Below are 20917 nucleotides of genomic sequence, written 5' to 3'. Positions count from 1 at the left end.
ACGAATAAATTACATGATAGCTGTTGAGGATAGCAATGCGTAGATTCTGAACGTTCGCTCGTTCTCGTCCTCTCAGTACCCTTCCGCTTCCTCGCACAAGGCTTCCAAGAACACGTTGAGGTCGGCTTTATTGATTTCCAATATGCTCGTGTCAAACGAACCATGCCTCGTCCGCGCGTTGCAGCGCTCCTTCGCGTCCAAGAAGGCCAGACCGAATTCGCTGCGGTGGTTCGCTCAATCCGAGGCTCTTCCATCACACGATGAAAAGGAAGCAACGCACTTTTTCCGGACGTCGCCGAAGTCGAGCGCCGCCGTGACGCCGACCACCAGATACGTCTGCTCCTTCTCGTTCAGGCAGGCGACTACGAATGGCAGGCTCTTCCGCTTCTTCCGCCCGTTCGAGGTCGTGGTTGCCGGCACGCGCTCGCGGAGCGCTTCCACGAGCCAGAGGGCGAGCCGCGATAGCACGCCTGGGTACGAGAAGAGGTGGAGGTCCGGGCCTTGAGAGAGCACGACCACCCGGTGCCCCCGCATCGTGCGGATGTCTTGCTTATCGATGATGGACGATCCTTGCCGTATGATCGCCCGATGGAGCGACATCGCGAGCGGCAGGGCATCCCTGAGCCGGGTTACGCTGAAGCGCACGTTCAGACGAAGGGTAGGCCGACAGAAGGAGGAATTCGCTCACTCGGTCAAGGCGTCATATGCGGCCCAGAAGTTACGCATCCAGCCGTCCACCGCGGCCTTCTCCGAGTCCACCTCCGCTTCATCACCAGCGGAAGCCTTGTCCTTCTCCCGCCTCACTGCGCTGAGACCTCCTGGAGGGACATTCTCTCGGTCTTCGTCTCGGTACTTGCCCTCCTTGGCGCCGTCCCAGACTTTGCCTCCACCGAACCACTCGCCGCCGTTCCGGTGCCCCTCGATTTCGACCTCCATCCGCACCCCTGCAACATCCAAAAGCGCTGAAATGGCCTCGACCGAGTCCGACGCGGACAAGGGTTGTGACCGGTACCCGTAACATCGCATGAAGGACGGATATGAAAGTTCGATCATGCCATATTCCGGAGCGATGGCCTCGAGTTTAGACGTTAGCTGTTTCTTCAAGTCCATGTCCATATGGGAATATGGCTGCTGAGTTTGTGGTATGGAGAATCTGTTACGTGCAGGGCCGGGTTGTCAGTATCCGCGTCTTCGCCTGTACTAATGTCTCGTACCCCATCTTGGCGAGCAAACCACTCAGACGTTTCCGTCCTCGTTCCTTCCAGATGCCGAGTTTACTGGCGACATAGCTTGAGTGATACATAGCGTCATAGAGATTCCAGTGCCGAAAGAGCATAAAACGTAGTTCCTCTGTTGCTCGTAATGAGTGATCGTCAGGGCTTGTCGCCAGTGATGTTCCGAGGGTGACGGCGGGTAGGGGTGGATTAAGTCGGAAAACTTCGTCGTAATATATTGAATGATATTTTTCGTATTCATCTCTTGATATGCGTGATGTCGTGTACTGGTACGTGAGCCCGAGAATCGCCAACCTGATCAAGATACTCGAGATTAGATCGGACGCTTGACGCGTCGTGCAGGCTCACCATAATAGATCATTATCGACGCGTTCCAGAACGGTCGCCAGGATGTACATTGTGCCCGCTGCACTCTGCCCGAACCAAGTTCCCGTCATGTAGTGTTTCTGTAAACGCGCAGAATACAGATCTCGTTCGTCTCGAGTCATCCGTTTTGGTCTATCGGGATCGTCTAATTTCTGCCGCTTTCGCCGCGATGTGTCCGCCGGGGACTTGCGCTTCCGCGTCGGAGTGCCTTCCTCGCTTTGATCTTGCTCGTATTCCTCTGATTCATCACCTCCGAGATCAGAGTCGACGTCAGAACCGTCGTCGTCTGAGTCTGGCTCGGGCTCATACTGGTCGACGCGTCAGGCCCATGCGACGCTGTGCGCGTGAATGCACACGTACAGTCAAGGCCTCCCATGCTTTCCGTTCATCCCCAAGCTTCTCGGCCTCTCCATCATCCCAGATCACTATCCGGTCCCCATTCTCCCCGGCGCCGAACAGACTTGACAAGTTCTGAGGCCTTGAAGAGTCGATCACATGAACAGTAAGCTTCGGGTCAAATTCGCCAAACCACTCCGGAGACGGAAGATCCAATATCGAGCCCATGTTTAGAAGTATGAGAGTGTGGAGCTGGTCAAACGATGTTTAGTACGAATATTATCATAGCGTCGTACAGTACGAGGTACCTCGTTATAAGTGAGGAGTTCGTCGCGCCGTTTCTCAAGGTCCGCAATACCAGACACTGGTACTAATCTGTGCATAACATCATCCTGGTTGAGCAGATCTGCTAGCATCCGAGCCGCGCATATCGCGTCCACGTCAGGGGCAACGAGGACGATGACAGAGGAGGCGGAGGTGAGAGGCGAGCGTCGGTGGGTCGCGAGTATCTGGTTGTACGCCTCTGCATACGACTTGGTAGACGCCGTGGCAAGATGTGGCGGCGGTAGGTAGACCATGGCGAGGGCGTGCACCGAAAAGAGTCGGAGGAAGGCGCGATCGGTCAACGGATGGGTGATCGCGTAAAACACGTGACCGAACGCGCTTGTGGCGTGAACCCCAGGCCGAGCGTGACAACGGTTCAGTTCCGGGTTGTATCCTGCTTCGACCCTCCATGGTCTTATGTCGCGAAGGAACGTCGTTGTTGAGAATGGCCAATTACTCGATGATACCATTGCTGCGACACTTTTAGTTGCCTATCATCGCAGCCGGAGTCCAACTTCGACACGACTGATGGGGAGATGAGCTTGAAAAGCTTGAGGCGGGCCCTCCCGCAATTTACACGAATCAACTGCCTCTAACGCGACGCCACGCTTTGACACGCTCTCGATTCGGCCCATTCAGCATTATAGTACGAGCCCTGGGACGCCGCGGTATCGATGGTGCAAATCGTCGACTACTCGAACACCACTTAGAGAACAACGTCAGCAGCAAAGCCATACTGGACACAAGGGCGAATGACTTCCAGTCAGAACTTCGAATGCGTCTTCAACAATCGGTCCGAACTCCGACCTAGCGGCATACGCCGGAGAACAAAGAAAGACTTATAAGCGTCATGAGGGGTCGACCGAGTTGCGTCTCTTCACCCATCCTCGCGCATCCCGTATGAAACCGGTTTGCTCTAGACCGAGGTCTTGGAGCAGCCAAACCGCGGGATAATATGGAACCACTAGAACCTCTGAATCTGTGAGCAACAGACGTCCGCGCAACAGGCCATGATTATTCTGACACCTTGACTTTGTCGTCCTTCAGTGAGGCAGATTGGCCGATTCCTGTCGATAGATATGGCTCGATGGGCTCGCGCTGGGCTGCTCGCGACGAACAACGCCGGCAGATCGACAGGAAGATTCGCGACATGTATCTACAGATCGATAGAGTCCTGGATCGTCTACAGTCAGTCGAATTCCAGTATCCACCGTGGCCACACTCGAATGCGATCCTCGAGCTCGAAGATGCTATACCTTGCTTGGCGGTAGAAGATGAAGTCGGAATACAGCATCTTGACGATCACTGGCATACGATCGGAACTTTATGTGGACGACTGAGGTCTCTCTTCGAACAGCGCAATCAACTAGCCCCTGCCTCCCTGCTCCCTAACGAGATCCTCTCGCTCATCTTCCGCGACTGCGTCTCTACAAGCAAGAACGACGTGGAGCTGAGAAAATATCCGGTGCACACCGTCGTGTACCCGTACAGCCATGTCTTCAGTCATGTGTGTCAACACTGGCGAAGGGTTGCACTCGGTTTGCCTGGCCTCTGGTCAAATGTTCCGCGTTCATCAGTGCAGTTGACAGAGGTGTTTCTATCAAGATCAAGAGGCGTCCCGCTAATGATAGAAAACTTCAGGGACTCACGCTCAGCCCTAGCCACCACAGTTTCCGACGAAGCCGAAGTACTGGCACTCTCACACCTAGGTCGCGCCCAAACACTGGACTATCTGAAGGCCGATGTCACGCAATATCAGGCGATTCTGTCCGGTCGCGCCCCTGTACTCGTGTCGTGCAAGCTACATGCAGATATTGGTCCGACCTCTGGGCGCTTACCACACAATTTTCTGGGTAGCTACGCCCCGCACCTTCGCAGCCTCGATCTTGCAAGAACATCCTTTGACTGGGTGATGATGTGCTGTCCCTCACTGTTCCGGGGCTTGACGTCCCTTCAACTGGTGGATTTGCCTGCAGATTCGTGGCCCACTGCGGGGCAGCTGGTAGCAGCCCTGCGCACGATGCCTTTGTTACAGGAACTCTGCTTAGAAACATCCTCTGGCGAGGCTTTAATACCCATGGACGCATGTTCAGACGTGATAGTCTTGCGAAACTTAACCAAACTGTTCTTGGGTGCCCCAGTTCCGTACGCATGCGTCCTGCTCGAGCGTATCAGGATACCTTCCTGCGCCATAGTGTTCCTTGAGCTGTTCCATTCAGCCTTGGAGGTGGATTACTCTGCTTCATTGGTCAAATTCCTCGAGGGTCATTGCACCTGCAACGGCGATGGTCCTTCTCCGCGAACCTTGTGTTACGGTCTGTGGGATATGGACCAAATCGTGTTCTGGGTAGGCCAGGAGACGTCAACGTTATTGGACCTAACCCTCACTCTCCCCGACTCAAGCCTGCTCCTCCCTATTATCAACAAGTTACGACTCGGCGACGTTGATATCGTGAACCTACGCGCGGAGGTGGACACCGACGGAGAGTTCGATCAAGTGACGACTACCATAGCCCATATCTTGAGCCGGTGCTCTGGGGCATCCGAAGTCCAGTGCGAAGCCCCAGGAGCTGCCGAAATTGCCGTTCGGTTGCTATTGGAGTCAATGACGAGCGCCGCTGCCATCGAGGACGGAAGTAACGCTACCTTAGCGCGTCCGCCGGATCTCCTGCCATTGCTGCGACGTATCTATATGGATCTTGAGATGCTAGCCCCAATCAGCGAGTTCCACCGATGCTTGCCGAAACTGCTGGCTCGGAGGTCCGGGCTACAGCTTATAATCGAAGGAGCCAATGAGTTGAGCGACAGGTTCGTGCGGAGGCTCCAACAGGTTGCAGACCGCCCCGAGCTCGTAGAGGTATCGACATGGGATAACAGCGAGTATAACCCCCCCCCCACCCCAATGAGGGTTAACTAGGATCAAAACCACGACTCAAGAGCGGTAGACGACTTGGTTTCGGAAGAAGTTGCGGGAGGGGCAGATCATGACGAGCGTGATAGAGAGACGGAGCGAGAAGATGTCTCGCTTTCTCTTGCCAACGGGCGAGGGTGTGATAGGCACGTATTCCCCGACACGACACATTATTAGTGGAACAAGTATGCATGATACAGTTCTCTTTCGAGACACCCGTCTTTCCCGTCTTTTACTAGAACCGCGTGCGACTGGTTGGTCTACGCCATACCGATCACCTTGAGGATAGATGTTCGTGCGTACGGGATGTACGACAACGTGTACCAGGTGTATGCGAGATATTCAATGATTACGAAGACTGTTCAGGCGCATCAAGTCAGCAAAGCGCGTTTGAGGCTGGAGAGGTATGCGTACTGAGGCAGAGGATGTCAGAGCCGATGACGAACGCGCCGACAAGTACGAGCACGATCGAGGCGAGGAAGATGATGGTGGCTGCTACCCGAACGGGCTTGAACATCTACAAGGTTCGCGTGAGCGCTGACGACAAGCAAGATGCAGTTGGAGGCACCGACCAGCTTGAGTTGCTTGAAGAACTATATTGAACGGTGTGAATGTAGGATTCGTTCCCGAGGCACAAGTTGGGATGACATACCCCGATGAGGAAGCCGGTTCCAATCAAAGAGATAATGGTTCCCAGTACATAAAGCGCTAGAGTACTGGTTTCAAGTAGTTGCATGGAAGTCAAGCAAGCGTGGCTTACCTGCAAAGCTGCCCAAAGCACCGATGAACAATAGGATAGCGCCGAGGATCGACAAGACAAATCCAATAGCAAGACTAGGTAGAAAGATAAACATCCCGTTCCACCAAGCCAGATGTACGAGGAATTGGAAGTGCCTAGCCGAACGCAACTCGGAGATGAATATATTGATGCTCACCATCCTACGAATCCGTACAGACGCTGTGTCCTAGTCAGGCCAAGAAACGAGAAAGCGGAGTCGCCCTCAAAGAACTGTGTTTCTGGGATAGTGCCACCAACGGCCTCGAGGTTGAACCAGCCTTTGGTAGCCATGTTGTTGTCTCGTTCGTCAACTCAGTTACACGAGAAGCGGAGTCGTTTGAGGCTGCAGCAGATGGCAAATATATGCTGCAAGGTAGGAAGAGTTATTGTTATCAGACGGACGATGTCCCGGGCGTTGTCGTAAGCGATTCGAGAGACGCTGGTCCGGCAGCAGGCAGAGGCAGAGCAAGCTGGCCGACCTGCAACTTCGCCGCGCGGCGCAGTCCCCGCGTTTGGATACACAGCCACGCATCACTCCCGAAACGGCGCTTGCTCCAGCGTCATACGCTGAACAGGTCATTGCTTGGGTCGGACTGAGGGTTCGCTATACGATATCACCACCGGCGACGATGTCAAACTCGCTGGTACTTAACAACTACCTGGATGAGCAGTCCGCGAAAATCAAGACCAAGCTCGTGCCATGGGAGGTGCGTACGAACTGCGGATCTGATACTACGAAATGAATGGATTCACTGGTCATTGTTAAATTCCCTGGGCGCATATAGGGCTACCAACGCGCGGGATTGATAACCTCTGAGGAGCTGGCGCGCATCAAGAAGGTGGACAAGCAGTCGAAGGCGAAAATCGAGTCGCTGCTGCTGTCTGAAGGGCAGGCATACACGCTGCTATACCTCGGCTTGTTGAAGAAGTTGCAGCGGGTCGATACTATGCAATGCATACTGGTTCTTATTGGCGACGCTTTGATAGGTGAGTGAGAGCTGTCTTCTGGTAAAGAACGGGAAGGAGTTGACGTGCTGCTGGCACAGACCACGAGGAGCGAATAGCGTTGTTCACCAGGGCATCGGAGACGGATCCCGAGCTTCCTTACGGTCCTCTGCTCAAGTGCGTGTGGTCATCCTGGGACTTGACTATACGCGTGCTCAACGACTCCTAGAGCATTGGAAACGCAAGACGATTTCGTGCAGCTCAAATCGACCCAAATCCTTACCATCCTTCTGAGGCGAGTTCCCTTCACTTCACTATTTCTCCGCCTTTTCCCAATTGACAAGCGCAATGAATAGCTCGTACTCGACACCACTTCCTCAACAAGTGATCCAGCCCTTCCTCGTCACCCTCGCCGCCTTCGTCCAGGGCCCCACGCCGAATAAACGCGACGTCGCCGTTCAGTGCCTAGAGGCACTCCTTCCCCGCCCTGAGACACGGAAAGCTGTATGGCGCATTCCGGGTGTTATCGCTGGGTACGTGAACGTACTTCCTCTGCTCCCTGGTACCCCCTGACTAACGCGTACGTTGTTCCGCTCAGATTGAAAGATATCCTTGGCCACAAACCCGGGCCGCAAATGAGCTACCAAGTCGTGTTCTGCTTCTGGCTGTTGACGTTCGATCAAGAGGTCGCCGAGCAGCTGAACAAGTACGATACCGCCTCGCTCTGACCCAGCTTCAACCGCTGAGCATTTCGAACAGGAAATACGACGTGATCCCGCTACTAACCGACGTCGCGCAGAATGCGGTGAAGGAAAAGGTCATCCGAGTTGTCGTCGCCACGTTCCGGGTACATTTTGCCTTCCATTGTGATATCAGAGCGTTGATCTGATATTCTTATTTCGTAGAACCTAGTGACCAAAGCACCGTCCGCCAACCTGCCCGCGATGCTCGTCGCGCAACTTCTGCCCTTCGCCAAGAACCTCAGCACGCGCAAATGGACTGACGAAGATATCGCGGAGGACGTTGCGTTCTTGCGCGACGAGCTGAATGCTCGATTCCAGAGTTTAACGTGCGTGTCCAAGTGATCGTTCTGGCACCAAGTCACGGCTAACTGATGCGGGTTTGATGTGTACATTTGTAGGACGTACGACGAGTACAGCTCGGAGTTGACATCGGGACACCTCTCTTGGACACCCGTGCATGAATCCGATGACTTCTGGAAGGAGAACGCGACGAAGCTGAACGATTCGGATTACGCACAGCTCAAGTTAGTATATGTCACGCTTGTGCTGGTTCCATTATCCTTGACGGACATCTATCGCACCTAGGATCCTCGTCAAGCTACTGCGAGAATCCGAAGACCCCGTCGTGCTCGCCGTCGCCGCGCACGATGTGGGCCAATACGTCAAACACTACCCGCAAGGAAAGAAGTACGTTGCAATTCCAGATCTTCCCTTATGTTCACGACCGACCGATTTTTTGCACGCTTTAGGATCCTAACAGATCTAGGAGCGAAAACGCGCGTGATGGAGCTCATGACGCATCCAGATCCAAACGTGCGCTACCAGGCGCTCGTCTCCGTCCAGCGGCTTGTCAGCCATCCGTGGGCGGTTGTCTAGGCTCGGCGTCTCGGGAAGTACTATGATGGAATCCGATCATGGCGACGACGTTTCGTAATAAACGGACTATGTCGGCTTAAGGATTAGATATCGAACACTGACAAAGCCCTTGAATATTAAGTGAACATTCAACAACGTTAACGTTCAGGCCCCACAATGAAGTGACGCGATCGTACCTTCAGCCAATTCAGCCTCTAAACCCAATTTGATGTCATCAAGGTGAGCATACGCCGTCAACCGACAGTTGTTTCGCCGAATGCCAGGGCTCGACACCTATGTGAGGAAGGGTGGGGAAGTCCCGTCAGACCAGTTCTGGCGTGGTCAAAGCACGTATTCAAGCATGAACACGGGTATTCCTCGCCGGCGCCTACTCACAGCCCTGTTACGTCAAATTCAACAGCCCATTTACCATTCAATAGAATTACGGTATGACTACATGAGCAAGAACAATTCCTACCCTCAACCACGTATTAGGCACTGGGTCTCGCATAGCAACCCTCTAGTCGTTGATAATGGCTTGTACGACATTGGCAACTCTTAGCTGCTTCAAGTCAGTATAGGTCTGCACAAGGGGAAGCATCGTTAGCCAGCAACGTGGAGACCTGGATGTGATGTCTTACCTGGCCAGTGCCGACAAACACGATGGGCTGTCCCGTCACATAAGTCATCGACAGCGCCGCCCCAACCTAACAAGAACGGCCGGTTACTGGTTTGTTCACGATGGGTACCGCACAACTGTGGATCAAAGCGCACCTTATCGTCAACGGTATCCCATTTCGTCACGATCATGCCGTCGATGCCGCGTCCTTTCCCGGCACCACCGGACGCAGAGGAGAAATCACGCAAGGCGCGGTCGAACTTCTGCAACTGATCGACTGCTTCATTACCGACAAGGGCCTCGCCGACGAAAAGGATTTTATCCGGGTTGTTCACGGCAACCAGTTTGGCCAGCGCACGCATGAGGGGCTGTCGGGCGAACGTTCGTCAGACCAAGCTGAGCCTGGTCAAGAGAAGTCCGACACTTACTTCGTTGTCCTGCATACGGCCGGCGGTGTCGATGAGTACGACATCGAAGTCGTTGTCCTTAGCTATGAGCAGTGAGAAACATATCGTCGCCGGGCTCATGGTCATACCGTATGTGATCGCCTCTTTCGCGATCCCCGCGGCGTCTTTCCCGTATCCTCTTTCGAAGAGTTCCACACCGCCTTTGCTACCTGTCGGGCCATTGCCGTTCACGCCGAGCATACCCAAATTGCGGACATGCACACGGAGTTGTTCGACAGCGCCGCTCCTGCACCGTTTCGATGAGTTGGTATGAACCTTGATCCTAGTGATATACACGTACCGGAATGTATCGCAAGCTGCGATCAGCACCCGGAACCCGTTCTGGATCAACCAGAAGCAGACTTTGCTCAGGTTCGTGCTCTTGCCGACACCGTTCACGCCCACGAACGTGATGCTGTAGGGCAGTCTGTGCTGAGTTGACGGCAACGGCGACGACAGCTTGGTGCGGATGGAGAGTAATAGGTCGGTAGAGGTCTTGGGCGTAAGAATACGGGTGAGCGAGTTGGAGAGAGCTTGCCGGAAAGCCGCGTTCGTGGCTGAAACACACGGATCAGTCGAATGCAAGGTCATGGTAGAGAGGATCGCGGCGTACTCTGGAAGCCACCGATCTTCTTTCCAATCAAGCCCTCCGCAACGCCCTCGCATACCTTGTCCGCAATTTCCTTCGCCACGTTCTTCTTCATCAAGTGCTGCTTCATCGCTTCCAATACCGGCTTCAGGTCCTCCTCCGTCAACACCTTGCTCCCTGTCAAACGCGCAAACATCGACCCGAACAGCCCCATACCCCCACCCTTCTCCTCCCGCTCTTTGTCTATGCTCGACTTCAGCGCAGCAGAGACGAAGTCCGAGTCGGACCCGGAGCCGTCCTTCTCCATAAACTCCCAGTCCTTGACTTCATAGAGTCCGTCAGTAGTGCGCGTGCCGAGGGACGTCTGGTCGACGAGCGCCTGCAGATCGAGAGACGACGGTCCCGCGGCGTCACTCTGTTTGTCTACGCTGAAGTCGAGGGTGGCCATGTCCGATTCGGTGGGTGCGGAGTCACCCCACCTGCGCTGCTCTTTGGCTTTTGGCTTGCGTTTGGACGGGGTCATCTCCGAACTGCATTGACATTAGCATATATCCACAGTATTGTGTGGCGAGACGAGCGTCTTGCACGTACTCTGAATTTGGTACGCTGTCCCTGCCACTTCCGGACTCTGTGCGGGCGATAGGCCCTCGTCCGGACCCTCGCCTTCCTCCGCCACCACGGCCGCGCAGGCGGTTCTTCAATGCTTGGACATTCCTAGCAATCGCTTGCTCGTCCACAGAAGTCGAGTCCGTGTTCGAAGGTACTGTGGAAACCAATAAGAACCCTTTTCTTGGGAAGCGAACGAGGATTCCGCACTTGTGCTCTGGTCGTCAGAGGGAGGGCTTGGATTCGCGACAACGCGAGTCATCGGTCGGATACGCGACTTGCGTTCCTGTCCGACGTTTGATATCTTGATAACAGGTGGACAAGGATTAGAGCAACGCGTACCTGGGCAGCCTTATCCTCGAGTCCCCTCAGCACCTTGTCAAACATCGCATCCCAGCCCTCAAAAGCCTTTGCAAAGCTCCAAGACGCGGGTGTGACGCCCAAGGTACCGGAGGCAAGTTGCCCAGAACTCGTGGCATGTAAAGAAGCGACGAATGTGGTGAGGAACGGCTCGAACATCTTGATGAAGAGTGTCTTCATAACCGCGAGCAGCTCATCCACATACGTAAGTTGAAGAATGCGTTGATATGCAACCTACGTCCAAGGTTAGAGTCGTGGTCAGACGAATAATCGTGCGATGCGTGCATACAACGAAGATGAGCTCCAAATCGTTCATGAACGACCACTTGAGAGCGTAGCCATCTTTGTCGTAGCTCGCTTCCGCGGCTCTGCCTTCGATGAGAGCTTCCCGAATGAGCGAGTTGACCGGAGACGCTGACGATGACGCGACCTGCGCAGCGGTGGGCGTGAATGATTTGGACCAGAGGACGATACCGCCTGCACAAAAGCATATGTCAATAAGGCGAGGAGGTGTTATGCGCAAAGCGGCTTACCCTTGTGAAATATTGAGCAGTGGTCGAGCATCTTGACGGTGTAGTGAAGCGGAGGTCACAGATAACTCGAGCCGGACTCTCTCCGGAGGAGCAAAGGATGCAAGCGAACGCTACACCGCCACCACCCCACTTCGGGTGCATTTCGGCCTTCGCGAGTTCGTTTCACCCCTTTGCTACTTTTGCACGAGCCTCGAGCAAGGAATGACATTGGGTCCAATAGCATACAACGACTAAGAAATTTCTTCAATCTGCCGCTGTCGGTAATGCGCTGACCCCCGGATACTCGATCCCTAACGTCCCGGCCTTCGCCAGCTCCAACTGCGCGTCCGCGACCATCCTTCGCTGCTCCGCCATCCTCATGTCCACGCGCGCAAGATCCATCTCGTGGAGTGCGCGCTGTGTCGCCTTGTAGATAGACAGATAATCCGACGTGTTCTTCTCGCGCAACTTCGCCCGCCGTTCTTCGTGGGTTTCGGAGGGCTTGGTCTCCTGGCTGCCGTCGGCGCTCTTGCCTTGCGCGTTGCCGCCCTTTCCCTGCGCATTGCCCTTTCCTTTCGCCTTCGCTTCTTGCTCGGCGACCTCCTCCGGCGTGGGCGAGGGCACGAATTTCGGTATGACAGGGTAAGGGACTTTGTAGACCGGATGCAAGGGTCTTCCCCAGGAGCCGTTATTACTCGCACCCCAAGGATTGGTGCTGGCGGGAGAAGGTGCGAGCGAGTCCGACCCCGCGGGAGGATGCTGATCCCAGCCCGTAGGGGTGGCCGGCTGTGCCGTGGACGAGAATGATTGGGTGGTGGAGGTTCTCGGTCCCGTTGGTAACGCATCCATGGCAGACGAAGGGGCGGCGCTTTGAGCACCCGTCGACGTAGATGGCAGGATTCCGTGACGTGGGCCTTTGGGTGGCTGCATTGCGGATGGATTCGGTAACGGTACAACTGATCTAGAAGTGGTTTGGAACTGAGCATGAAGTTCTTCCGATTTCACATCGACGACCTTGGTGTCAGGAAGGATCTCCTTGCCCTTGCCCTTGTCTCTGGCGAAGGACCCTTCAGGAAGAATAGATGGTTTGGCATCCTCTTGCTTCGGCTCAGGGATCGCGGCATCGGCGTTGGTGTCCGTATCTCGGGATAGGCGTCGGAGGCGTGGTGATAAGATGAGAGACGGCGATTCCTGTTTCCTATCAGGCGTCGTTGGAGCGATCGCAGGCACCTGAGCGGCTGCATCTTCCAAGGGGTTCATCGGAGGATCATTCAGATGGCGCGAGCTGCCCGACAGTACCGGACCCTGGGATGCTGCATCGTCAAGTTTCGGCCGTTTAGGCGGGGGTGCCAGTGACTGAGATGGCGATCGGTCGCGAGAGCGCCGGATGTCAGCTGGTGGAGGGGAAAGCCGCCTGGGGGCTGGGCTAGGCGGCGAAGGTGACCGACGTCGGAACCTGCTTTCCTTAAACGGGCTCCGTCGACCTGATTTGTTTCTTTTAGCGCTGCGCTCTCGCGAAGAAGACACGGAATGAAGATACGCACCACCTCTACGTCGGTCTGGAGGTGAGTGGGACGGCCTCCTGTTCCATCCTCTGTCATCGCCAGAAGCAGGGTGTTGAGGTCGTCGATTGTCGCGGTAATCCCTGTCCCTGAAATCCTCGTACCGTCCGCCTCTCCTCCGCTCCTCCGCATACGCCCCCCTCATCGGCTCAGAGTCCGCCCCCGTCTGCGCATAATAGTCTTCCCATGCCCTCGCTCTATCTCTCTCTCGGTCATAGTACGCGTCCCTCGGGTATTCTGAATAGCGCTCGTCCCTGGCATACGCTGCTGGCGCTGCCGGATACGGATCCCTTGGCGGCCCGGGTGGAGGAGGTCCCCTTCCTCGAGGATAGTCTCTGTAGTCCTCGCGAGTATCCCGCGGTGGGTAGTACGGATCAGGCGCAGGGTGAGGGCGCGCGGGAGGGTACGACCGCGGAGGTGGTCCGGCGTCATAGCGCCGTCTGTCGTCGTGATAGCCTCTCTGCCTGTCGTACATATTCTTCGGTCCAGCTGCACAATCTATGTTGGCAGTAACGTCCGTTACACCACTGCAAGGGGCCGAAGGGGACGTTCGAAATCTGGTTCGATTGGCAGGGCTCAGCCAAGCTGAGAGGATACCCAGAGAAGAGCCACACCGGACCAAGGCCTCAAGGTTTCGGTCACGTGCCGCACCATCCTCTTCCGAGAGGTTTGTTGCCTACCGCCATCTTTGCCCCGGAATCATGGCTACTACTCTCGTCCCGCTGGCTTCGTATGAACAGATATTGAAAACACCATCTCGCGAAGATGGGATTCCCGCGGACTTTGAAGACGATCTGCGCGCGTACGGGTGCAAGCTCATACACGAGGCCGGGGTCCTCCTGAGGCAGTAAGCTCCATGCTCGTCACATAGGACGCGGCTCGCGACCTCAACCACCGTATTTTGAGATAGGAAACAAGTGGCCGTTGCTACAGCACAGATCCTCTTCCAGAGATTCTGGTACGTGTCGTCCATGAAGCACTTTGGGATCGGGGTGAGTGGTCTTGTCGTCCTAGTCCTATCGAGCTGCTGCTCACAGGCGGCTATACGTAGGACGTAGGCATGGGCGCTCTGTATCTCGCCTCGAAGCTGGAAGAGTGTCCGCTTCGCATCCGCGACCTTGTCAACGTGTACGACCTGCTGCACCAGCGCATCCTGCACGCCTCCAAATCCACCCTGCAAGAGTTCAAATACGCGCCCATGTCGTACTTTGGGAACACTTTCTACGATCTCAAGGACGCGATCGTCGTGTCGGAGATGCAGCTATTGAAGCGTCTGGGGTTCAACGTGCACGTCGTGCTGCCGTACGGGACCCTGGTAAACTACATGCAAGTGTTGGGGCTGGCAACAAAGGACGACGCGATGACGATGGCGTGGGGCTATCTCAACGATGCGTACGCCTCGTCCTTCCTCGCGCATGGGGCCAAGCTCATCCGTATCCCAGCCTTCAGACTCCTGTCTACGCCTTATACAGCATCCCTACCATCGTAAGCGCCGCGATACTCCTCGCAACGCGGAACATGGGTATCAGCCTACCCTCTGACCCTCCGACGTGCTGGTGGGAGCTGTTCGACGCGGAATGGGAGGACGTGTGGACCGTGTGCGGATACGTGATGTCGTTGTACAGGGAGCGAACTCCGGAAGATAGGCGCAGGGTAGTGGGCATGCTGACCAAGAAGGACGTGCGGAAATGGCTAGAGAGCAACGCAACCAGGTGAATGGCAGCGGATGCACCACAAGGTAAACCGTTCATATGACCAATGATGGCCGACTGACCAACACCGAGTCCAGACGCGCTTCGCCATCGCAGTTTATACGAGTGAAATCGTAGCATGAAGGGTCGAGGGTGTCGCACGACATGCCGAAGATCCATTTCCGGCCGCCAAACGGCAGGCTGAAACGCCAACGGACGCTTCGTCGCGGTCATTCTTCAGCCTGAAGCTGCGACACGCACCCCCCAATGAAGCGCAGAGCACGCAACCGCCCTCTCGCGGGACAGCAGCATCTCCGATGCCGATGACGAAGGAACTTCCGGTCGGAGACCCGACCTCTCATGAACGACTCGTTTGCATCGCCGGCTCATCTCCCCTTCCCGCGCGAAGAACATGCAGCCTGTGATTTACGCTATAATACAGTGGGTGAGCGTCCGGTCGTCTCTCCTAAAGATGCGCCGTATCCTCGGATATGAAGTACATGTATGAATATCGCGATGGGAAGGTAATCGGCGCCTATGGTGCCCTCACGCCTTGGGCTTCTTGCGGCACTCCATATGCGTCCTTCCAGGATCCATGGGAAGCGCACAGTAGAAACCTCTCGCCTAGAAGCGCAGCAGCGTATGAGCATACGGGAACGAGGAAGCCATGGCAGCTGATATAGTACGGACCTGCATGGCTTCGAAGAGTTGCGTGGAGTACATTCGGATCTAACACGGCAGTGACGGTTGGTCAGGGTTACCGGTCAAGCTATGCGCGCGATGGTCGCCGGGTCATGGGAGTGGAGTGCTCACCTTTATGCAATCGTCCTTCCCATCGACGTTGCGGCATATCTCGGACTCGGGAGCACCGCGCTCGCTGTCGAATGTGTATTTCGCGTTCGGGTCGCGCTGAATGGGAAGTTTTCTCAGCTCCTGAGTTCTCAATTCGGGGCGGAAGTGCGGGCAAGTTACAGATATGAAATCGGTCAGGTCGTCGTCTGCGGTGCGACCTCTCGCTTTCGCACTGGATGTGGTCTTCTGGAAAAGAGCCGCCATGATAGATAGAGTTGGTCGCGTGCAAGGGGTGAATAACGGAGGGTAATGGTAGCGTTCGTCCAAGCTCAAGCGCGGGTGTACCGAGTAATGACGTCACCGTCTCGCCGAAATTCCCGCCAAAAATACAACATTTATGATTTTGCTTCTGTCTATGTATCTGCAGACCAGCCTCGCGATGAATGAACGATGCCCGCCGGTCGGAACGAATCATGCACCGGTATAGCGCCCTCGAGCCGTATACGGAGCATGAAGTAACGCGGCGACGCTCGAAACGCTCGAAACGCACGAGCCGAACTGCTTTTACCAGCCGCGGCCAGCCATCTTTCCGCCCTTGATATCGTCGGAACTAAGCAAGGGTACATCAGTACCGCTATGCGGAGGTCGCCGCCAGCCGTCCGTGACACTCACATCGTCAGACCGACCATTGCGGGACCCAGATCCTCCGAAACCTGTAACGCGGCATGACCCCGGTCAGGGCTAATGTATGATAGGAAGACTAGAAACCTTATCGATCCACACTTACCTCCGCGAGCAGCTTCGGGTTATTGTAGTGCGTCACCTAAGAATACGCGATTCGCATCAGGGTGAACTGCGTGTTGAAAACATGAGAGCACTCACGGCTTGGACGATCGCGCGGGCGCGCTTCGCGGGATCTCCGGACTGCGAGAGGGTTCATCAGCAATAGACCAAAGGCGGTGTTGGATACATATTGTACTGACGTGGAATATGCCAGAGCCCACGAACACTGGAGCGCGAGTGGGTGAGCCGTAAGATAACGCGCCAGGGAAAGAAGAGGACGATATATCCGTACCTCCATCACATCCCAGTTGCATCATGAGAGCAGCGTCGGCTGTATAGGGTGGGTCGATCAGCCATCCCGTCCGCAGCCCCGACCATGCTCTTTTAACGTTGATCACGAGATCCTGATGAACGCTCACCTGGGGTCGCGATACCGCCCGCCGCGAAGTTGACGACGGGGAGGCGCTTCAGCCGGGCGGTCTCCTTGAGGAGGTGGAACGGCGCCTGGAGGTCCTTCGCGAACGCGTACAGCTCTTCTTCGTTCATGCTCGCCGCGCGACGGATGTCGGCGCTGACCGCGCGCTGGTGGCGCACGGCCTCGACGACGTTGCCCGTGCCGGCCTCGCCCTTGGTGCGGATCATGGTGGCGCCCTCCGAGATGCGGCGCAGCGCCTCGCCCAGGTTGCGGCAACCACACACGAACGGCACCTTGAACGCCTGCTTGTTGATGTGGTGCTGTGAATGGCGAGACCGTGGGTCAGAAGATGTGGGGGGGCACGGAAGGAGAAAAGAGAGAAGCGTAGCACGGACCTGGTCATCCGCGGGCGTGAGCACCTCCGACTCGTCGATGTAGTCTACGCCGATGGCTTGCAAGATCTATAGACAGAGAGACGCGTTCGACGACGCAGAAAACGGGAGCACGGAAGCGCTGCTTGCCTGTGCCTCGACGATGTGCCCGATCCGGACCTTAGCCATGACGGGGATCGTCACCGCCTCGACGATCTTCTTGATCATAGCCGGGTCGCTCTGCAACACAATGCCTTCCCGGTCAGTATGGAGGGGGGGGGGGGAAACCTCCCGCGTGGGTGGGTCGGAGGAGGTGCTTGCTTACCATACGCGCGACGCCACCTTCAGCGCGGATGTCCGCCGGGACGCGCTCGAGCGCCATGACGGCACACGCGCCCGCTTCTTCTGCTATGCGCGCCTGTTGTCACGCACGTAGGGAGAGATAGCAAGAAAATATCAACATCAGCGCTCCTGCTTTCTTTTTTTCAACCCCTTTTCGTCCGTGTCCCCGCGCGCCGCAAAGGCAGAGGAAGGGTATAACGGGGACAGAGATCGGGGGTATCGCGGGGAACAAACGCACCTGCTCCGGAGTCGTCACGTCCATGATCACACCGCCTTTCAGCATCTGCGCCAGGCCCGATTTGACCTGAATAGCGTCGGAACGAAAGCCCCACGAACCCCCCATGAGAAGCGGATCCACAGTCGTTTTGAAACGACAGATCAAGCCGAACGCGAAGTTGCAATAAATCGTGAGCGGGCCTGATGTGAAAGGGCAATCGAGCGTAGAGACGTACGCCGTAGGATCCGATGGCGGCGCTGCTGTTCGCTCCGGGCGCGGTCGTCGCGGATCGCGACGGCGCGACGGAGTGCGACGGGACGTGGCCCACGCCGTGGGGCACCGACGGCGTCGGCACGGGGGATGCGACCGGGGTGTTGCTCATCTTTGAATGGTACCGTCCGAGGGCGCGAAAGACCAAGCTGAGAGCGGCAAGCGAGAAGATGGGGAAACCACACGGCCCACCCGCGTCCAGGGGCTCAGGGCAGCTCGCAAAGTCCGGTGACTCGGAAATCTCGGCAGAGGGTGGGTGCCGCACGTTGTGGCGCGGGCGTCTATCTCGGCGTCTATGCCAGAAACTCTATTTATATCGCTTTCTCCCGGGTTGCCAAACGCTGTGCACGCCGTCCCCCGAACGGCGTCGATCATTGATTATTCCCGTCTTCGTCGCGACCCCCTTCCCCGCCGTCGCATCTGTCCCCCTCTCGCGCCGCCGTCACGCACGACGGGCCTGCAAAACCCGCGGGTGGGATTTGCACGCGCATCAGCTCAGCTCGTCACTCGTCTCGTCGCTGGCCATCCGAACTGGGTTACTTATACTTATAATAACTCTGCGTGAACCGATGATGGGCCATCACGTTGCGCGTCACACACACCCGAACGTTGACGTCCGCATCGCGAACGTCGGGTGGATACCCTTCCTCACCACAGTTCGGATGTAGTAAGTATGATTTCACAGATGCGTGGTGGGTGGTGCGCGAACGCGCAGCAGCAAGCAGCACTGGCATGATAGATCATCACGCGAACAACAAAGTTCAGAGTGGGTTGGAGGAAGGATCCGAACTGATGCAGTCAAAAATCGTGTTAGTCTCCAGAGATGTCCCTACCCCACGAAAACGCTGATCCGAATCGCGAACCGGGAACGACGAAAAAAAAGCAATGATCATAATGATCATAATCACAGAAAGCGGGTCTCTTCTATCTGGTCTTTCCAGCTGATACATGTCAACGATCGCGGGAGATCACATATATAGGACAGCGAACGCTGAGCGCTTTTCACGAAAAAACCGGGAGAATCTGAATGGGCCGTAAGCTATTTATTACTTACTTACTGCAACCCACCCCACGCCCCCCGGGCGCGTCGCCGCTCGTCGCTTATCGTACCGGCCCCGGGGCACCGAGGGTAGTGGAGTGTCCATAAGCGATCAGCGTCGAGGACGCGGGAGCGGGAAGGCCCAGGGAGCTGAGACCGGATATCGCAAAGCGTGACTATACCGACGTCAAAGGGGGGGTTGTGATTGTACATGTCATCCGAATCTCTTCATCCAGGAACCCAATAGAGTTGAGGAGAGAGCTCCCAAGGCACGAGAGAGCGCGGGTTACGACGATCAGTATACGACACCAAAGCACATGGGACCGTAAAACGCCTTAGCAAGGTTCGCATCTATAGATAACGCGCTGGTACTACTTGGTCGGTAGCGGCTGCCGCGCGGTCTCCCATGAGATTAGCATCAGCCCGACGCTGATCCAAACAGGCCCGCTCGACTGTCACACTTGCCCCTCTGACTTTCGGGCCACCATCATCACATCGCTCATCGCTCGTCAGTCAGCTCTTTGATCAATTCATTAACGCGATAGGTGTTGATTATCATTAGTTGAGGCCCTGGCGCTTGCTACCGCGCAGCCCGTTGGAGCTGAATCCTGCAACCCGCGAACCCACGTCGACATCCCTCTGGGCTTCCATCTATGATAGACCTCCGCGAAAAAGTCCAAAGAAGCCATCTCCATCTGAAGCCGGGGCAGTCCCTCGTCACGCCCCCCCCTCCCCTCACCCACGCGATATCCTGTCCCCGTCACGACATCCGCAAATTCCAGATAAATGGTTAAACCCGGCGCGACGGCAACACGGCCCACGACTTGTTCGAGATGATGTGGGCTTGAGCTGCGCCGTCAGACCCGCCACCAGGCGCCTCGCCAAAAGCTGCAAAACAAAACAAAACAAAACAAAACAAAACAAACAAACCAAAAAAAACGAATCCACGTTTTTTTTTTTTGCGTTAATCGTTCCGAAGCACGGTAAATAGATGAATGAATGAAAGATAATAAAGGTTGCGTCGTTGTGGGGAGAAGGAAGGTATAAAGGAAAGGAAGGTAAAAGGAACGCAGGGGCGTGTCAAGTATAGGGTTGATGAATGTGGAGAGAGGAAAGCTGTCTCACCGGCGCATCGCCCTGGACGTTTCAGATAGACACCAGGACGCGGTTCGAGTTCCTAATGTCGGTGTACACGGGTAGATTGCTGCCGGCGGTAACGGGTCACGAAGTTACGGAGAGGGCGAGGGCGGTGCGGCATGACCGGGTCCAGTCGCAGCACCAGGTTCCATTAGCCGCGGTCGCGGTGGCAGTCGCAGTCGCAGCAGTGCTCGACCGGCGGGCATGAGCAGAGCAGTGACAGTAGTGGCTGCTAGGTGACCGGGTGGCGGCGCCGATACCACCATTCGCGGTCGCTTGGCGGTAGAAGCTGGTGACACGAAAGAAGAAGGTTCTGGTGGTTCTGCATCTGAAACCGAGATTATTGAACTTTCTTTTTTGTCTCTTTTCCTTTTTGCGGCAAAGGGGGTTCCTTAAACGAGCCCTAAAAATAAAGGAACGCCCTGCCAGACGCGGAGCGAACAGAGACACAAAGAGAGATACAGCAGCCGGGTGGCAGGCGGATCGATCAGGGAGCGTGATCGTTTGCAGGTGGGGCTGATGAAAAAGCCCCCGCGGGAAAGGGGGTGTTGCGCACCTTGAGAGATGATGTTGCGAGCGCGACTGCGAAATGGGCGTGTGCGCGAGAGAAAGAGACGCAAGACGAACGGATGGGTCTGCGTTTCGTGAGCCGCGGTGGCAAGCTAGAGAAGCC

At 55.9% G+C, this 20917-nt stretch overlaps 9 protein-coding genes across 9 annotated transcripts; 3 read left to right on the top strand and 6 right to left on the bottom strand.

The window, feature by feature from the left end:
- Positions 1 to 72: 72 nt before the first annotated feature.
- PUNSTDRAFT_70187 (CDC45-like protein) lies at positions 73 to 2515 on the bottom strand (the record flags this gene model as incomplete). Its single annotated transcript, XM_007384790.1, has 8 exons — positions 73 to 220; positions 281 to 634; positions 689 to 759; positions 805 to 1153; positions 1215 to 1529; positions 1584 to 1909; positions 1962 to 2189; positions 2246 to 2515. The coding sequence occupies 8 exons, from the start codon at positions 2513 to 2515 to the stop codon at positions 73 to 75; spliced, it is 2061 nt and encodes a 686-aa protein (XP_007384852.1).
- Positions 2516 to 3348: 833 nt separating this feature from the next.
- On the top strand, positions 3349 to 5178 carry PUNSTDRAFT_135270 (uncharacterized protein; the record flags this gene model as incomplete). Its single annotated transcript, XM_007384789.1, has 1 exon — positions 3349 to 5178. The coding sequence occupies one exon, from the start codon at positions 3349 to 3351 to the stop codon at positions 5176 to 5178; it is 1830 nt and encodes a 609-aa protein (XP_007384851.1).
- Positions 5179 to 5311: 133 nt separating this feature from the next.
- PUNSTDRAFT_103846 (SFT2-domain-containing protein) lies at positions 5312 to 6415 on the bottom strand. Its single transcript, XM_007384788.1, has 6 exons — positions 6108 to 6415; positions 5933 to 6006; positions 5825 to 5880; positions 5745 to 5765; positions 5587 to 5689; positions 5312 to 5530 (listed from the first exon to the last, which is right to left on the bottom strand). The coding sequence occupies exons 1-6, from the start codon at positions 6239 to 6241 to the stop codon at positions 5433 to 5435; spliced, it is 486 nt and encodes a 161-aa protein (XP_007384850.1). The 5' UTR covers positions 6242 to 6415; the 3' UTR covers positions 5312 to 5432.
- Positions 6416 to 6517: 102 nt separating this feature from the next.
- Positions 6518 to 8665, top strand: PUNSTDRAFT_53127 (ATPase V1 complex subunit H). Its single transcript, XM_007384787.1, has 11 exons — positions 6518 to 6657; positions 6736 to 6937; positions 6997 to 7072; positions 7125 to 7190; positions 7252 to 7428; positions 7494 to 7601; positions 7655 to 7742; positions 7801 to 7964; positions 8037 to 8162; positions 8224 to 8325; positions 8388 to 8665. Exons 1-11 carry the CDS (start codon positions 6580 to 6582, stop codon positions 8512 to 8514), a joined length of 1314 nt encoding a protein of 437 aa, XP_007384849.1. The 5' UTR covers positions 6518 to 6579; the 3' UTR covers positions 8515 to 8665.
- A 249-nt stretch (positions 8666 to 8914) lies between these two features.
- Positions 8915 to 11677, bottom strand: PUNSTDRAFT_88407 (P-loop containing nucleoside triphosphate hydrolase protein; the record flags this gene model as incomplete). Its single annotated transcript, XM_007384786.1, has 12 exons — positions 8915 to 9076; positions 9135 to 9200; positions 9268 to 9480; positions 9541 to 9602; positions 9648 to 9805; positions 9860 to 10115; positions 10172 to 10677; positions 10739 to 10910; positions 10964 to 11039; positions 11096 to 11347; positions 11403 to 11590; positions 11647 to 11677. The coding sequence occupies 12 exons, from the start codon at positions 11675 to 11677 to the stop codon at positions 9014 to 9016; spliced, it is 2043 nt and encodes a 680-aa protein (XP_007384848.1). The 3' UTR covers positions 8915 to 9013.
- A 212-nt stretch (positions 11678 to 11889) lies between these two features.
- PUNSTDRAFT_144295 (uncharacterized protein) lies at positions 11890 to 13758 on the bottom strand (the record flags this gene model as incomplete). The annotated part of the gene is made up of 2 exons (XM_007384785.1): positions 13170 to 13758; positions 11890 to 13109 (listed from the first exon to the last, which is right to left on the bottom strand). Exons 1-2 carry the CDS (start codon positions 13660 to 13662, stop codon positions 11890 to 11892), a joined length of 1713 nt encoding a protein of 570 aa, XP_007384847.1. The 5' UTR covers positions 13663 to 13758.
- A 130-nt stretch (positions 13759 to 13888) lies between these two features.
- Positions 13889 to 15266, top strand: PUNSTDRAFT_88403 (cyclin-like protein; the record flags this gene model as incomplete). Its single annotated transcript, XM_007384784.1, has 5 exons — positions 13889 to 14034; positions 14098 to 14179; positions 14239 to 14579; positions 14630 to 14925; positions 14977 to 15266. 4 exons carry the CDS (start codon positions 13889 to 13891, stop codon positions 14901 to 14903), a joined length of 843 nt encoding a protein of 280 aa, XP_007384846.1. The 3' UTR covers positions 14904 to 14925; positions 14977 to 15266.
- Positions 15267 to 15469: 203 nt separating this feature from the next.
- Positions 15470 to 18270, bottom strand: PUNSTDRAFT_53124 (vitamin B6 biosynthesis protein). The gene is made up of 12 exons (XM_007384783.1): positions 18034 to 18270; positions 17820 to 17885; positions 17565 to 17657; positions 17390 to 17479; positions 17264 to 17329; positions 16873 to 17188; positions 16746 to 16784; positions 16654 to 16679; positions 16553 to 16594; positions 16458 to 16493; positions 16343 to 16383; positions 15470 to 16280 (listed from the first exon to the last, which is right to left on the bottom strand). Exons 1-12 carry the CDS (start codon positions 18178 to 18180, stop codon positions 16235 to 16237), a joined length of 1008 nt encoding a protein of 335 aa, XP_007384845.1. The 5' UTR covers positions 18181 to 18270; the 3' UTR covers positions 15470 to 16234.
- A 1894-nt stretch (positions 18271 to 20164) lies between these two features.
- On the bottom strand, positions 20165 to 20825 carry PUNSTDRAFT_121012 (uncharacterized protein; the record flags this gene model as incomplete). The annotated part of the gene is made up of 1 exon (XM_007384782.1): positions 20165 to 20825. A coding segment is annotated over one exon (497 nt), but the record flags the coding sequence as incomplete, so codon positions are not given.
- Between the last annotated feature and the right edge of the window lie 92 nt (positions 20826 to 20917).

Source organism: Punctularia strigosozonata (genome assembly GCF_000264995.1).
Source record: "Punctularia strigosozonata HHB-11173 SS5 unplaced genomic scaffold PUNSTscaffold_8, whole genome shotgun sequence".
Taxonomy (NCBI): Eukaryota; Fungi; Basidiomycota; class Agaricomycetes; order Corticiales; family Punctulariaceae; genus Punctularia; species Punctularia strigosozonata.
This window is presented reverse-complemented; position numbering and strand designations above follow the sequence as displayed.

Bases quoted from the DNA above. Each gene is read 5' to 3' on its own strand.
- PUNSTDRAFT_103846 (XM_007384788.1), bottom strand. From the start codon at position 6,241: ATGGCTACCAAAGGCTGGTTCAACCTCGAGGCCGTTGGTGGCACTATC. The intron at 5,766-5,824 runs GTATGTCATCCC...CGTTCAATATAG, and splicing joins GAACCGGCTTCCTCATCGGG to TTCTTCAAGCAACTCAAGCT. The intron at 5,531-5,586 runs GTACGCATACCT...GCGCCTGAACAG, and splicing joins CTCTGACATCCTCTGCCTCA to TCTTCGTAATCATTGAATAT.
- PUNSTDRAFT_53127 (XM_007384787.1), top strand. From the start codon at position 6,580: ATGTCAAACTCGCTGGTACTTAACAACTACCTGGATGAGCAGTCCGCG. The intron at 7,602-7,654 runs GTACGATACCGC...CATTTCGAACAG, and splicing joins GTCGCCGAGCAGCTGAACAA to GAAATACGACGTGATCCCGC. The intron at 8,163-8,223 runs GTTAGTATATGT...TATCGCACCTAG, and splicing joins TCGGATTACGCACAGCTCAA to GATCCTCGTCAAGCTACTGC.
- PUNSTDRAFT_53124 (XM_007384783.1), bottom strand. From the start codon at position 18,180: ATGAGCAACACCCCGGTCGCATCCCCCGTGCCGACGCCGTCGGTGCCC. The intron at 16,785-16,872 runs GTGAGCGTTCAT...CACCCTATACAG, and splicing joins GGGCGGTATCGCGACCCCAG to CCGACGCTGCTCTCATGATG. The intron at 16,494-16,552 runs GTGAGTGCTCTC...GCGTATTCTTAG, and splicing joins CCCGCGCGATCGTCCAAGCC to GTGACGCACTACAATAACCC.